Source organism: Meles meles, chromosome 14, assembly GCF_922984935.1.
Source record: "Meles meles chromosome 14, mMelMel3.1 paternal haplotype, whole genome shotgun sequence".
NCBI classification, from domain to species: domain Eukaryota; kingdom Metazoa; phylum Chordata; class Mammalia; order Carnivora; family Mustelidae; genus Meles; species Meles meles.
Genome location: NC_060079.1, coordinates 39,154,829 through 39,169,787, shown reverse-complemented (window position 1 = coordinate 39,169,787; position 14,959 = coordinate 39,154,829). Strand labels below are relative to the sequence as shown.

Sequence of the window (14,959 nt, the reverse complement as noted above, 5' to 3'; positions counted from 1 at the left end):
TGTTATGTTCTAGGTTGAAATAATTTGATGGCTCGCTTAAAGGTAATCCCCAAATTCCTGTGCCTTACTCCGTCCTTGGGGCCGCTGGCCCCTCCTTGTGCCCTCGGCTCCTCTCAGCTCTGCCCCACAGGTGCTCTGCTCTCCACTCCCATACACACCTGGGTCTCCCAAGTGTTTCTTGACCCTCTGGAATCCCTGCCTGCTCTGTGAGCTTGAGCAGGGCCTTCCTTCTTTAGGCATGTGTGACAGACAGAAAGCTCTTTTTTAAGTCTTAGGTATCCAGGAGGCCTTCTGGGACTGCTGCCCCTTCTCCCTGCCCCATACCAGCTATCCTTCCTGGTCTGGAGAGCTCCGTCACACAGCTCACCATGTTGTGTTGTATCATTTGTTACCTCTCCTCTTCCCCTTATCCGAGGAAAGCGCGAGTAGGTCAAATATCAACTTCTTTCATCTCTACTTACCTGGTCATCTTTTTCTGTCATGAGATCTTTCATTGTCCTCATCAACATAATGACGGCAAATTCCTAAATGAAATATGTTAAGCTCCTAGCGTGATTAAAATGTTTTCCCTCTTTCCTCTCAACTTCCTTCCATTTCTTCCTACTTCCCAGAGGCAGCCAATTTTAATTCTTGGGATTTTTTTTCTGGTATTTATTTACCTCTTCTCTATTTGCTGATAATATGCTTAGACTACTGTTAATTTATTTTATGCATTAGCGCGTTCCTGAGAAGTAGAGATTTTGTTCTCTTTTGCTTTCTCCCCACCTTGTACTCCCCTTGTATACCCCTTCTCCTCCACCCCTGCTGTCCTCACATTACTATTATCGCAAATGATAGCCCAAAAAAATGGTGTTTATATCACAACTGTAGAAATATTCCTTACCCCTCCAGTTAGTGTTCCATGATTATTTCCTGTTGGACAACAATGTCATTTCTAGGTTTATATGAACAATTTCTTTAATTTGCTCAGCATTTGTGTACACCTGTTCCAGTTTTATCTGGACTCTCAGGTCTGTGAAATTAAAAGCAGTCATTTGTGTAAATGGCTCAATACAGCAGGTTTGCTTTTAGTTCCTTGGCCTCGGTTCCCTCCTACAATCCAGCTTTCTCCCATGTGTTCTGAACTGGCTGCTCTGGGCCTGGAACACAAGTGTCATCCTGAGAAATATTTTTGCCACTTTGCTGTTTTGTCCGCTCACCTCTCCTAGATCCCATATTTGTTCCTTTTTCTTACCTTCTTATCTTTTTTGCCCAGGCACACTTTCCAGTAGCTTTCTAAGAACGAGTGCTCATAAACTTGCATGTTCCTTTTCTGTCCTCCTCTTAGAGGCAGTATAATGATTTCCTCATCGGAAATCATTCCTCTTCAGAATTTGAAATCCATATCTTGTTTTCTTGAGTTCAGTGTTGCTTTTGAGAAATCTATTTCCATTCAGATTCTCTACTTTGTGGTGCAAACTATTCGGTTTGTTTTTAACGTTCTCGAGCCTTTTATGATCTTCTCTGTATCTGTAATTATCTGTACTTTCTGTGTTGTGCCTTGGCTTGGGAAAAGTAGAACAAAGGAAAGAATATACCTTTTCTTGTCACCGCCTTATCTTTTTTCTCCTCCTGGTTCTCAAGATGGCCTCTCCTGATTCAGTCACATGCACTTCCAGAGGACCATATAAGGCAAGAATAAAGCCAATCCTGGTATTCCCAGGACCTTTCCCAGGGTCTGGCCCACAGTGCTGAATGAGTATCTTTTGTAATATAGAAATGACTTCTGAAAATATCATCAAAATTTTTGTCTGAATATGAGGCCAGAATTTCCAGCTTACTTTCAGAAGTTACCAGGAGGTTCCTGCTAGCACCTTGCACTCACGTGTCCAACAAAAAGCTCATTATCTTCAACATTTACTGCCCATCAAACTGAATATTTTTTTTTTACCATTTTATTTATTATTTCAGCGTAACAGTATTCATTGTCTTTGCACAACACCTAGTGCTCCATGCAAAACGTGCCCTCCCTATTACCCACCACCTGTTCCCCCAACCTCCCACCCCTGACCCTTCAAAACCCTCAGGTTGTTTTTCAGAGTCCATAGTCTCTTATGGTTTGCCTACCCTTCCAAATTTTTTTTTTTTATAAACATATAATGTATTTTTATCCCCAGGGGTACAGGTCTGTGAATCGCCAGGTTTACACACTTCACAGCACTCACGATAGCACATACCCTCCCCAATGTCCATACCCCCTCCCCCTCTCCCGATCCCACCTCCCCCCAGCAACCCCCAGTTTGTTTTGTGAGATTAAGAGTCACTTATGGTTTGTCTCCCCCCCAATCCCATCTTGTTTCATTTATTCTTCTCCTATCCCCCTAACCCCCCATGTTGCTTCTCCATGTCCTCATATCAGGGAGATCATATGATAGTTGTCTTTCTCCGATTGACTTATTTCACTAAGCACGATACCCTCTAGTTCCATCCACGTCGTCGCAAATGGCAAGATTTCATTTCTTTTGATGGCTGCATAGTATTCCATTGTGTATATATACCACATCTTCTTTATCCATTCATCTGTTGATGGACATCTAGGTTCTTTCCATAGTTTGGCTATTGTAGACATTGCTGCCATAAACATTCGGGTACACATGCCCCTTCGGATCACTATGTTTGTATCTTTAGGGTAAATACCCAGTAGTGCAATTGCTGGGTCATAGGGTAGTTCTATTTTCAACACTTTGAGGGACCTCCATGCTGTTCTCCAGAGTGGTTGCACCAGCTTGCATTCCCACCAACAGTGTAGGAGGGTTCCCCTTTCTCCGCATCCTCGCCAGCATCTATCATTCCCTGACTTGTTAATTTTAGCCATTCTGACTGGTGTGAGGTGATATCTCATTGTGGTTTTGATTTGTATTTCCCTGATGCCGAGTGACATGGAGCACTTTTTCATGTGTCTGTTGGCCATCTGGATGTCTTCTTTGCAGAAATGTCTGCTCATGTCCTCTGCCCATTTCTTGATTGGATTGTTTGTTCTTTGGGTGTTGAGTTTGCTAAGTTCCTTATAGATTTTGGATACTAGCCCTTTATCTGATATGTCGTGTGCAAATATCTTCTCCCATTCTGTCAGTTGTCTTTTGGTTTTGTTAACTGTTTCCTTTGCTGTGCAAAAGCTTTTGATCTTGAAGTCCCAATAGTTCATTTTTGCCCTTGCTTCCCTTGCCTTTGTGTTGTTCCTAGGAAGATGTTGCTGCGGCTGAGGTCGAAGAGGTTGCTGCCTGCGTTCTCCTCAAGGATTTTGATGGATTCCTTTCTCACATTGAGGTCCTTCATCCATTTTGAGTCTATTTTCATGTGTGGTGTAAGGAAGTGGTCCAATTTCATTTCTCTGCATGTGGCCGTCCAATTTTCCCAGCACCATTTATTGAAGAGGCTGTCTTTTTTCCATTGGACATTCTTTCCTGCTTTGTCGAAGATGAGTTGACCATAGAGTTGAGGGTCTATTTCTGGGCTCTCTATTCTGTTCCACTGATCTATGTGTCTGTTTTTGTGCCAGTACCATGCTGTCTTGATGATGACAGCTTTGTAATAGAGCTTGAAGTCCGGAATTGTGATGCCACCAACTTTGGCTTTCTTTTTCAATATTCCTTTGGCTGTTCGAGGTCTTTTCTGGTTCCATATAAATTTTAAGATTATTTGTTTCATTTCTTTGAAAAAAATGGATGGGATTTTGATAGGGATTGCATTAAATGTGTAGATTGCGTTAGGTACCATAGACATTTTCACAATATTTATTCTTCCAATCCAGGAGCATGGAACATTTTTCCATTTCTTTTTGTCTTCCTCAATTTCTTTCATGAGTACTTTATAATTTTCTGCGTATAGATTCTTAGCCTCTTTGGTTAGGTTTATTCCTAGGTATCTTATAGTTTTGGGTGCAATTGTAAATGGGATTGACTCCTTCATTTCTCTTTCTTCTGTCTTGTTGTTGGTGTACAGAAATGCAACTGATTTCTGTGCATTGATTTTATATCCTGACACTTTACTGAATTCCTGGACAAGTTCTAGCAGTTTTGGAATCGAGTCTTTTGGGTTTTCCACATATAGTATTATATCATCTGCGAAGAGTGATAGTTTGACTTCTTCTTTGCTGATTTGGATGCCTTTAATTTCCTTTTGTTGTCTGATTGCTGAGGCTAGGACTTCTAGTACTATGTTGAATAGCAGTGGTGATAATGGACATCCCTGCCGTACTCCTGACCTTAGCGGAAAAGCTTTCAGTTTTTCTCCATTGAGAATGATATTTGCGGTGGGTTTTTCATAGATGGCTTTGATAATATTGAGGTATGTGCCCTCTATCCCTACACTTTGAAGAGTTTTGATCAGGAAGGGATGCTGTACTTTGTCAAATGCTTTTTCAGCATCTATTGAGAGTATCATATGGTTCGTGTTCTTTCTTTAATTGATGTGTTCTATCACATTGATTGATTTGCGGATGTTGAACCAACCCTGCAGCCCTGGAATAAATCCCACTTGATCGTGGTGAATAATCCTTTTAATGTACTGTCGAATCCTATTGGCTAGTATTTTGGTGAGAATTTTTGCATCTGTGTTCATCAAGGATATTGGTCTGTAGTTCTCTTTTTTGGTGGGATCCTTGTCTGGTTTTGGGATCAAGGTGATGCTGGCCTCATAAAATGAGTTTGGAAGTTTTCCTTCCATTTCTATTTTTTGGAACAGTTTCAGGAGAATAGGAATTAGTTCTTCTTTAAATGTTTGGTAGAATTCCCCTGGGAAGCCATCTGGCCCTGGGCTTTTGTTTGTTGGGCGATTTTTGATGATTGTTTCAATCTCCTTACTGGTTATGGGCCTGTTCCGGTTTTCTATTTCTTCCTGGTTCAGTTGTGGTAGTTTATATGTCTCTAGGAATGCATCCATTTCTTCCAGATTGTCAGATTTGTTGGCGTAGAGTTGCTCATAGTATGTTCTTATAATTGTCTGTATTTCTTTGGTGTTAGTTGTGATCTCTCCTCTTTCATTCATGATTTTATTTATTTGGGTCCTTTCTCTTTTCTTTTTGATGAGTCAGGCCAGGGGTTTATCAATCTTATTGATTCTTTCAAAGAACCAGCTCCTGGTTTCATTGATTTTTTCTATTTTTTTTTTTTTGGTTTCTATTTCATTCATTTCTGCTCTGATCTTTATGATTTCTCTTCTCCTGCTGGGTTTAGGGTTTCTTTCTTGTTCTTTCTCCAGCTCCTTTATGTGTAGGATTAGGTTGTGTACTTGAGACTTTTCTTGTTTCTTGAGAAAGGCTTGTACCGCTATATATTTTCCTCTCAGGACTGCCTTTGCTGTGTCCCACAGATTTTGAACCGTTGTGTTTTCATTATCATTTGTTTCCATGAATTTTTTCAATTCTTCTTTAATTTCCTGGTTGACCCATTCATTCTTTAGAAGGATGCTGTTTAGTCTCCATGTATTTGGGTTCTTTCCAGCTTTCCTCTTGTGATTGAGTTCTAGCTTCAGAGCATTGTGGTCTGAAAATATGCAGGGAATGATCCTAATCTTTTGATACCAGTTGAGACCTGGTATCAGGTTGAGACCTTGTGACCCAGGATGTGATCTATTCTGGAGAAGGTTCCATGTGCACTAGAGAAGAATGTGTATTCTGTTGCTTTGGGATGAAATGTTCTGAATATATCTGTGATGTCCATCTGGTCTAGTGTGTCATTTAAGGCCTTTATTTCCTTGTTGATCTTTTGCTTGGATGATCTGTCCATTTCAGTGAGGGGAATGTTAAAGTCCCCTACTATTATTGTATTATTATTGATGTGTTTCTTTGATTTTGTTATTAATTGGTTGATATAGTTGGCTGCTCCCACGTTAGGGGCATAGATATTTAAAATTGTTAGATCTTCTTGTTGGACAGACCCTTTGAGTAGGATATAGTGTCCTTCCTCATCTCTTATTATAGTCTTTGGCTTCAAATCTAATTGATCTGATATAAGGATTGCCACCCCAGCTTTCTTCTGATGCCCATTAGCATGGTAAATTGTTTTCCACCCCCTCACTTTAAATCTGGAGGTGTCTTCGCGTCTAAAATGAGTTTCTTGTAGGCAACATACAGATGGGTTTTGTTTTTTTATCCATTCTGATACCCTTGTCTTTTGATTGGGGCATTTAGCCCATTAACATTCAGGGTAACTATTGAGAGATATGAATTTAGTGCCATTATTAGCCTGTAAGGTGACTGTTACTGTATATTGTCTCTGTACCTTTCTGATCTACTACTTTTAGGCTCTCTCTTTGCTTAGAGGACTCCTTTCAATATTTCCTGTAGAGCTGGTTTGGTGTTTGCAAATTCTTTCAGTTTTTGTTTGTCCTGGAAGCTTTTTATCTCTCCTTCTATTTTCAATGATAGCCTAGCTGGATATAGTATTCTTGGCTGCATGTTTTTCTTATTTAGTGCTCTGAATATATCATGCCAGCTCTTTCTGGCCTGCCAGGTCTCTGTGGATAAGTCTGCTGCCAATCTAATATTTTTACCATTGTATGTTACAGACTTCTTTTCCCAGGCTGCTTTCAGGATTTTCTCTTTGTCACTAAGACTTGTAAATTTTACTATTAGGTGCCGGGATGTGGACCTATTCTTGTTGACTTTGAGGGGGGTTCTCTGCATCTCCTGGATTTTGATGCTTGTTCCCTTTGCCACATTAGGGAAATTCTCTCCAATAGACCTTCTGCTCCCCTCTCTGTTTCTTCTTCTTCTGGAATCCCAATTATTCTAATGTTGTTTCGTCTTATGGTGTCACTTATCTCTCGAATTCTCCCCTCATGGTCCAGTAGCTGTTTGTCCCTCTTTTGTTCGTCTTCTTTATTCTCTGTCATTTGGTCTTCTATATCACTAATTCTTTCTTCTGCCTCATTGATCCTAGCAGTGAGAGCCTCCATTGTTGATTGCACCTCATTAATAGCTTTTTTTATTTCAACTTGGTTAGATTTTAGTTCTTTAATTTCTCCAGAAAGGGCTTTAATATCTCCAGAGAGGGTTTCTCTAATATCTTCCATGCCTTTTTCGAGCCCCGCTAGAATGTTCAGAATCGTCATTCTGAACTCTTGATCTGACATATTACCAATGTCTGTGTTGATTAGGTCCCTAGCCTTCGGTACTGGCTCTTGTTCTTTTTTTTTGTGGTGATTTTTTCCACCTTGTCATTTTGTCCAGATAAGAGGATATGAAGGATGAAATAAAATACTAAAAGGGTGGCCAAGACCCCAGAAAAATGCGCTGTAACCAAATGAGAAGAGACCCGAAATTGTGGGGGGGAGAAAGGGGATAAAAAGAGGTTCAGAAAAAAAAAGAAAAAAATTTAAAAAATAAAACAAATAAAGAAAATATATAAAAAAGAAAGAAAAAATATATATATTTAGATAAACTAGTCAAAAAACGTTAAAAAAGAAAAGGGTAAAAGTTTTAAGAAATTTAGCAGAAGAAGAAAAAAAAAAAGAAAAAAATTGAAAAAAGAAAAAAAAATTGAATTAGCCGCAAGACTAAAGAATCATGGGGAGAAAGCCATGAGTTCCGTGCTTTGCTTTCTCCTCCTCTGGAATTGCGCTGCTGTCTTGGGAATTGAACCTGCTTTCCTTGATAGATGAACTTCGTCCTGGCTGGATATTTTGTTGATCTTCTGGGGGAGGGGCCTGTTGTAGTGACTCTCAAGTGTCTTTGCCCGAGGCGGGATTTCACCGCCCTTACCGGGGGGCCGGACTAAGTAATCGGCTCGGGTTCGCTTTTGGGAGCTTCTGTTCCCTGAACGCTTTCCGTAGAGTTCCAGAGGACGGGAATAAAAATGGCGGCCTCTTAGTCTCCGGCCCGGAGGAGCCGAGAGCCGGGGCCCCACTCCTCAGTGCGCCCCCAGAGGACAGCACCCAATCACTCCCGTATCCCCAGCCTCTAGCCGCGCTCCGAGCTCACCCAGCCCGCGACCAGTTCAAGGTAACCCCGAGCTGAGAGTTCAGTCCTCGGCTCTGTCTCTGAAGCCGGCTTCTCCGTTCTAATACCTGTGAGCTCTGTGACACTCTGACACCCCCGATCCTTCTGTGACCCTGCGGGACCTGGGGCCACGCTGACCCTGCGTGGGCTTCACCCTGGTTTAGCCTCTGGAGCAATGTCCCTCAGTGGAACAGACTTTTAAAAGTCCTGATTTTGTGCTCCGTTCCTCCGCCACTTGCCGGGAGCCAGCCCCTCCCCCCGTGGTCTATCTTCCCATCGTCGTTTTAGATTCACTTCTCCGCCAGTCCTACCTTTCAGAAAGTGGTTGATTTTCTGTTTCTAGAGTTGCTGTTCTTCTTCTCTTCGATCTCCTGTTGGATTTGTAGGTGTTTGCAATGTTTAGATAAGCTATCGAGCTGATCTCCTGCTGCCTGGTGTTGTCTCAGCCTGCTACTTCTCCACCATCTTGACTCCTCCCTCCTGAATATTATTTTTAAAACATTTTCATATCTTCTACTCCTTCAGTCATAGGCCCCTGACACCTCAGGAAGCCACCCTCTGCTTGTCTGCATGTCCTCTTGATTCCGCTTTAGGGATATCTCCTCCTCAGCGCTCTCTCCTCCATTTCCCTTGACCTGTACGATTTTTGTAAATACCATTTACTAATTAAACAAGGTGATGTGTTATTCAGATATAGCAAAGCTTTGACTATTATAGTTTGTCTATTGATTTAAAAGAGTTTGTAGTAAGAGAGAGGCTCTAAATATTTTTTTTTGTTTGTTTAAAGAAACTTTTATTTATAGAAATATATACTTAATAATTTTTTTTAATGTTCAGAAGAATTTAAAATGAAAAGTAAAATTCTGCTTCTCCAATTACACCAGTGTTCATTTGTAATTGTAACAAGACATTTTCTATTCATACAACTATATATAGATACAACACATATGCATATATAGAAATATGGTTCTGTTTTTTCTTTTTTTTTTTTTCCTTTTTATTTATTTTTTTTTTCAGCGTAACAGTATTCATTCTTTTTGCACAACACCCAGTGCTCCATGCAAAACGTGCCCTAATATGAACTGACTTGTAGTTAGAAATGTTGAATTCCAGTCTACAATTTAAAAATACCTAATTTTTATTTCTCTTTGTAGAGGAATAATGTATTAATGTGATGTAAATTTGAATTATTAAGTTTGTATGAGAATCATATAAATATAAATCATTTCAATGCTTGACTCTAGATCACTTTTGTTTTTATTCATATCTTTTGCTTTTGAACCTGCTATTCCTTCTGCCAGGGATGCTATTCTCTTCTCAGTCTTTGCCATGACTAAATACTGCTTATTTGTCTGGTCATAATTCACTAGGAAACCTTGTTTCTCCAGTACTTTGTATGGATCCCTCCCATACCTTTCACACTGTTCTGCTTCTTGAGATCAGAAAACATGTCTTATTAATCCTTGGGCCCTAGGGAATTTTAATGCCTAATAATGTCCTGGCATGTAGTAGACCCTCCATAAACATACGATGAATTATTATAATCTAAATGTAGTTTTAATATTTGGAATAATGTCTCCATTTTATGTCTTTATCTTACACATTGGGTTATTTAGAGACTATTTAAAGGGCCTATTTCTGATAGGCACTTCTGATCAGTTTCCCTTAGAAATGACGATAATCAAAGACATAATAAAATACACTTAAAGTCAGTTAAAAGTCAGTTAATTTATATTGTATCTAAAACAACTCTTGAAACCTAATCAAATATTTCATAAACTTCCTGTAGTCTGCTATGGAGTTCATTTATGAATTTATTTCCCTACATTTTTATATCACTTGGCAATTTGCCAAGTGCTCTCATTTGTATTTTCTCATTTGATCCCCTCATTAACCCTAGACAGGTATTCTTTCTATTTGACTTCTCAGGAGCAATTATGTAACGAGTCCTGAGTCACATAGGTAGTTGATTGAGAACTCAGACTAGCACACATGTCTTCTTAATTCCATAATATATTCTTCCCATTGGGAATGATATATTCTTCCCTTTGGGAATGATATATTCTTCATTGGGAATGAAGGCCAAGAAAAGCCATCAGCTCTGGGGAGCAAGAGCACAGAGGTTCCCACTAGACAGGGAAGGATGGGAGAGAAAAGTTGTGTGAAGAAAGTTGCCTTCAGCTGAAGAACAGGTTGTGAAATTGAAAGAGAGAAGATTGGAAACACAATTGGAATCAAGTGTAGGGGCAAGTGAAAGAGTTGGAACTTTATATTGTGGGAGGTGAGAGATAGTGGAAATTCATGACTGGGAGACTGAAGGTCGTGGCTCTGCTTTTGAGCTGACCTGTGCTGTATGGAATGAATTCAAATTTGGGATTAACTGGATGCAGTGTGACTCCTGGCAACTCATGTGAGATTTCAGGTGAAAAGTAATTCAATTCTGGACAGTGAGCTTAAAGTTCAGTTAGAAAAAGAAACAATCGATCAATTCTTGAGATATTGGAGCGTGTGCATGAACAAGGTTTGGCATCTGAATGGTTGTGTGAGACAAGGGAAGAGGAAGAAACGGTGCTGCACCTTTTACAGTGGTGGTGGGAATGTGCTCCCACCACTTCCCAGGCCCCCTTCCCACCTGTGACCTGTATTTTCCTGTATGATTACTTCTACCCATCGGCCATATTGGTACCTCACTTGTTATTTAGTCAATATTTATTAATGAACACTTTCTGTGTAATACTTGCATTTTGCTAGGTATTAAGGATAAACAAAAGCTGTAATCTCTGTCCTCAGTGAACTCAGTATGGTGGCAGAAACTGTCAAGTAAATTATATTGTAAAGGATTTATTGCTGTGGCTACCCCACGCCATTAAGACATAGAGGGGCACCTGGTTCAGGTCACACACTTCGGGGAAGGATTCTCATTTCTGTCTTAGAGGAGGAATTAGCTTGGCAAAGAAAAGGGAAGGATGTTCTATGTAAAGAAGGCAGCATGTTCAAGAGCATGAAATGGAGAACATGAGACAGGGGCATAAGTTGTTTAGTGAGCCCAAGTGTGTCAGCAACTATTTCCTGAGAACAATGGAATTAACCTACCTAATGGTAACATAATTATCATATTCAGGTAACTTAATATTTGCATAATACAATTATGTAATATCCAGTCCATTTTAAAATTTCCCCAATTTTTCCAACAATATCACTTATATGATACAGTCTAAGAGCTAATCAAAGATTGTGCATTACATTTGGTTGTCCTATCTCTTGAATCTTCTCAGTCTCCCTAACCTCTTCTTTCTTTCCTTCCTTACTTGTTTTTCATAATTGATAGTCTTTCAGAACCCGTAAACCAGTCACTTTACAGAATTTTCCTCACTTTGGGTTTTCTTTATTTTGGGGGGGAGGGGATTAAGATTTTATTGATTTATTAGAGAGAGAGAGATCATGAGCAGGGGGGAGGGGTAGAGGGAGAAAGCCTAAGGTGGGACTTGATCCCAGGACACTGGGATCATGACCTGAGCTGACAGCAGATGCGTAACTGACCAAGCCACCCAGTCACCCCTCACTTTGGATTTCTATTACAGTTTCCTCACATGTAGATTCAAGATAAATATTTTTGTGCCAAGTACTACACAGGTTGAGTACATCTCAGGGCACCCTTTCAGAAGGCATTATTGTCAGTGTATACCATTACTGTCACATTTGATGTCAGATTTGATTATTTAGGTAAGGTGACATCTGCCAGATTTCTCCAAATCCTGTTTCCTGACAGCCTTATACCCAATAGTTTCTGCACCCATTAATGATTTCTGCCTCAATCAGTTCTTACTATCTGAATTATAATGTAGTTAATTTTATGTTTCCCTCATATCTTTGACACTGTTGATTGACATTCTTCTGTAAAGAACTTTCCCTTACTCCATATTTATTTTTAGTTTTTTAGTATCAGTATGGATGCATAAGTGTTGTACCTCCCAATGTGTAATAATCCACCCTATTATTACTCATTTAGTGCTCAAATCACCCTAAATTTGGCCAAGACTCTCTTTAAGTCTGGCCCCCTCTGTCCTTTTGACACATCCCTGCTTGTCTGTGAGCCCTTTCTAATTTTCTGGTACATCAATACATTCCTGGCTTTTTTCCCACTTTCTTGGTTTCTGCCCTATAATCAACTATTTCTCTAAGTGTTCTGGTTTGCATTAGTAATGGTATTTAGAAACCAGGATCTGGAGACCAGGCATGTTCATTGCTGCCACAGAGTCATTACTTCTGGGTTATTTTGGAAAGCTAGAAAAAGTGTTTTTTTGTTTTTGTTTTTGTTTTTTTATTTATTTTTTAAAAATATTTTATTTGTTTATTTGACAGAGAGAGATCACAAGTAGATAGAGAGGCAGGCAGAGAGAGAGAGAGGGAAGCAAGCTCCCTGCTGAGCAGAGAGCCCGATGCGGGACTCGATCCCAGGACCCTGAGATCATGACCTGAGCCGAAGGCAGCGGCTTAACCCACTGAGCCACCCAGGCGCCCCTGTTTTTGTTTTTTTTTTAAACCTTGAGCCTTTATGATACTTGTAAATGCAATCCAACACTCATGGTTCTTGCTTTCCTCCTAATCCATATTAGTATTTCCTTTCCTACAGTGAGTTTACCCATCTGTTCAGTCTTGTAATAAACACATAATGGGTTCAGAATCACTATGTCAATACCATTACCAATACTAAACTTACTAAGGAAAGTCCACATTTTCTTTGTAGTTCTTCGATTTTAGTTTTGGGTTTGTGTTTATTCTCCCCCCCCACCCCCAAAGTGTATGTCATTAATCTCATGCTTGCTTTCTTAAAGTTTTAGATTTTTAAAATGTTGTCTTTTACTATATATCTCTTCGGGGCACCAGGGTGGCTCAGTGGGTTAAAGCCTCTGCCTTTGGCTCAGGTCATGATCCCAGAGTCCTGGGATCGAGCCCCACATCGGGCTCTCTACTCAGCAGGGAGCCTGCTTCCCCCTCTCTCTCTGCCTACCTCTCTGCCTACTTGTGATCTCTGTCTGTCAAATAAATTAATAAAAAATATTTTAAAAAATAAAATAAAATCATTTAAAAAAAGAAATATATCCCTTCAATTTTGAATATCTGGCATAATTTGCGTTCCTTTTTTTCTTTAAGATAAGTTTGAAGGTAAATTTTCAAAGATATCTAGTTACTAATTAAGGTGTCTGAAATTTTTAATGTATTTTAATTAAAATAGCCATCAAGCCACTTTAGACTTAAATTTATCTGTAAATTAACCTTCAGATACTCTACCTGTCACCCAGCTTTTTTTTTAATTACACCCACAAAGTTTAGTACTTTTCTAAAAATATGAGATAGAGCAGATGGAAAGAGGCCAATATATATTTATATTTATATATCTGTTTATAAACTGTAAATGAATTTGTTATCTGTACTCTCCTGCATTTATTTGTCATCTGTTCCCAATCAAGGGATTGCATTGCAGTAAAAAGAAAAAAGAAATACAGAGGAAAATAGGTTTCTATTACATAAAATGTAACTATACCAGCCATACAATTGCATAGAGAATCCTACAAATAACCTCTTCCTGAGGGACAAAAAAGTGTGTTTCCTTGAATTTGGGCTTGGATCAGTAGTTTCTTTGAAGCTTCCCCCTGCCACTTCCTTTGAATAATACTTAGCACTGACAACTATAGATAACTACGGGTATTATAAGATAATCTGTTCTTTGGAGAGAAGATTGGCTCTATAACTACAACCTCCATTAAATAGATACAGAATATCAATTTAAACTAATCATAATTGGGTGACAAATACTTTAGGTATTTGAGAGCCTCTTTTGGTTTATTTTTCATTACAGAAGACAAACTTTTCATACATTCTATGAGAGTTTGTAGTCATTGTTCTGTGTCACCTAAAGTCAAGGGATAATTATCTTCTGATATAAAAAAAATCAGTTGTTCACAATAGTTGCATGTTCACAGTAGTTAGCCTGGAAATACAATTTCGTGCAAAAACTTTAGGCAGCAGTCTTGGTAACAGCAACAAAACATTCTCACACACCTGGTCGATTTTAGGATAGAAGCTGATGCTTTGAAAATAATCCATTTTTACAAGGGAAATGTGATTTATGATAACCTGGGACACAGATATGACTAGAACCACATTCTATTTAAAGTTATTGGGCCGCCAGACTATAAAACCAGTCCTGTGATGTGAATCAGTGGAACCCGGTCTTCTTTAGTGGGTGGCAACACGGGCACTAATGAGCCCAATTTCATTAAAAGATACTTGATTTATGAGAGAGTTGAAGTCCTTTCTTATTTTGAAATTGCTGGTTTCGCCCTGGCATCTAATCTTTCTTCCCCCTAACCATCACCATCACCAGTTTCTGTGTATGCTTTGACATTGCTATGGTAACCCTGAGGGCTGACGGAATTCCCTGCATCTCTTTTCACAGAGGGTGATGAGACAGGAGTGATGGATAGTCTGCTGGAGGCTTTGCAGTCGGGGGCTGCCTTCCGCGACCGAAGAAAAAGGACACCAAAGCCAAAAGGTGAACATTATACTTGTTTCATGTTACTTTCTAGGGAACTATCATAAAGAACAACTGTGTGTTTTTGTTTTTTTTTTTTCCTTTTAATTCTTTTCAAGTCATGTGTCAAGAATGTAGTGCTCTGGGCAACAACTCTTCAGAAGTTTCATGAGTTTGCTTAATCCTTCCCTTGCAATGACAAATGTCTGAGAAGCATTCCAGTTGGGCGACGGTGGTAGCACATTAACAAACCAAAGCACTGAACCTAGAAAATCCTGATTAGTGTGACAAGTCTCATCTAAAGAACCATATGCACCTTATCCCCGTGGAGCTTACAATAGCATAATTAAATGGGAAGTAAAAGTCATAACATCATTGCTTCAAGTATTGCAGGGTATTGAAGCATTGCTTTGGGCCCAGACATATTTAACCTTTGAAAACTGTCT

At 39.4% G+C, this 14,959-nt stretch overlaps 1 protein-coding gene across 2 annotated transcripts in view; it reads left to right on the top strand.

Annotated features, from left to right (window-relative positions):
• The window catches only part of DIAPH3 (diaphanous related formin 3), a 512,673-nt gene that overhangs the window by 368,274 nt on the left and 129,440 nt on the right, over window positions 1-14,959 (top strand). For both annotated transcript variants that reach the window (XM_046028127.1, XM_046028128.1), the window contains one exon: window positions 14,439-14,534. In XM_046028127.1, coding sequence (XP_045884083.1) covers window positions 14,439-14,534 — 96 coding nt within the window. The remainder of the gene's footprint in view (window positions 1-14,438; window positions 14,535-14,959) is intronic.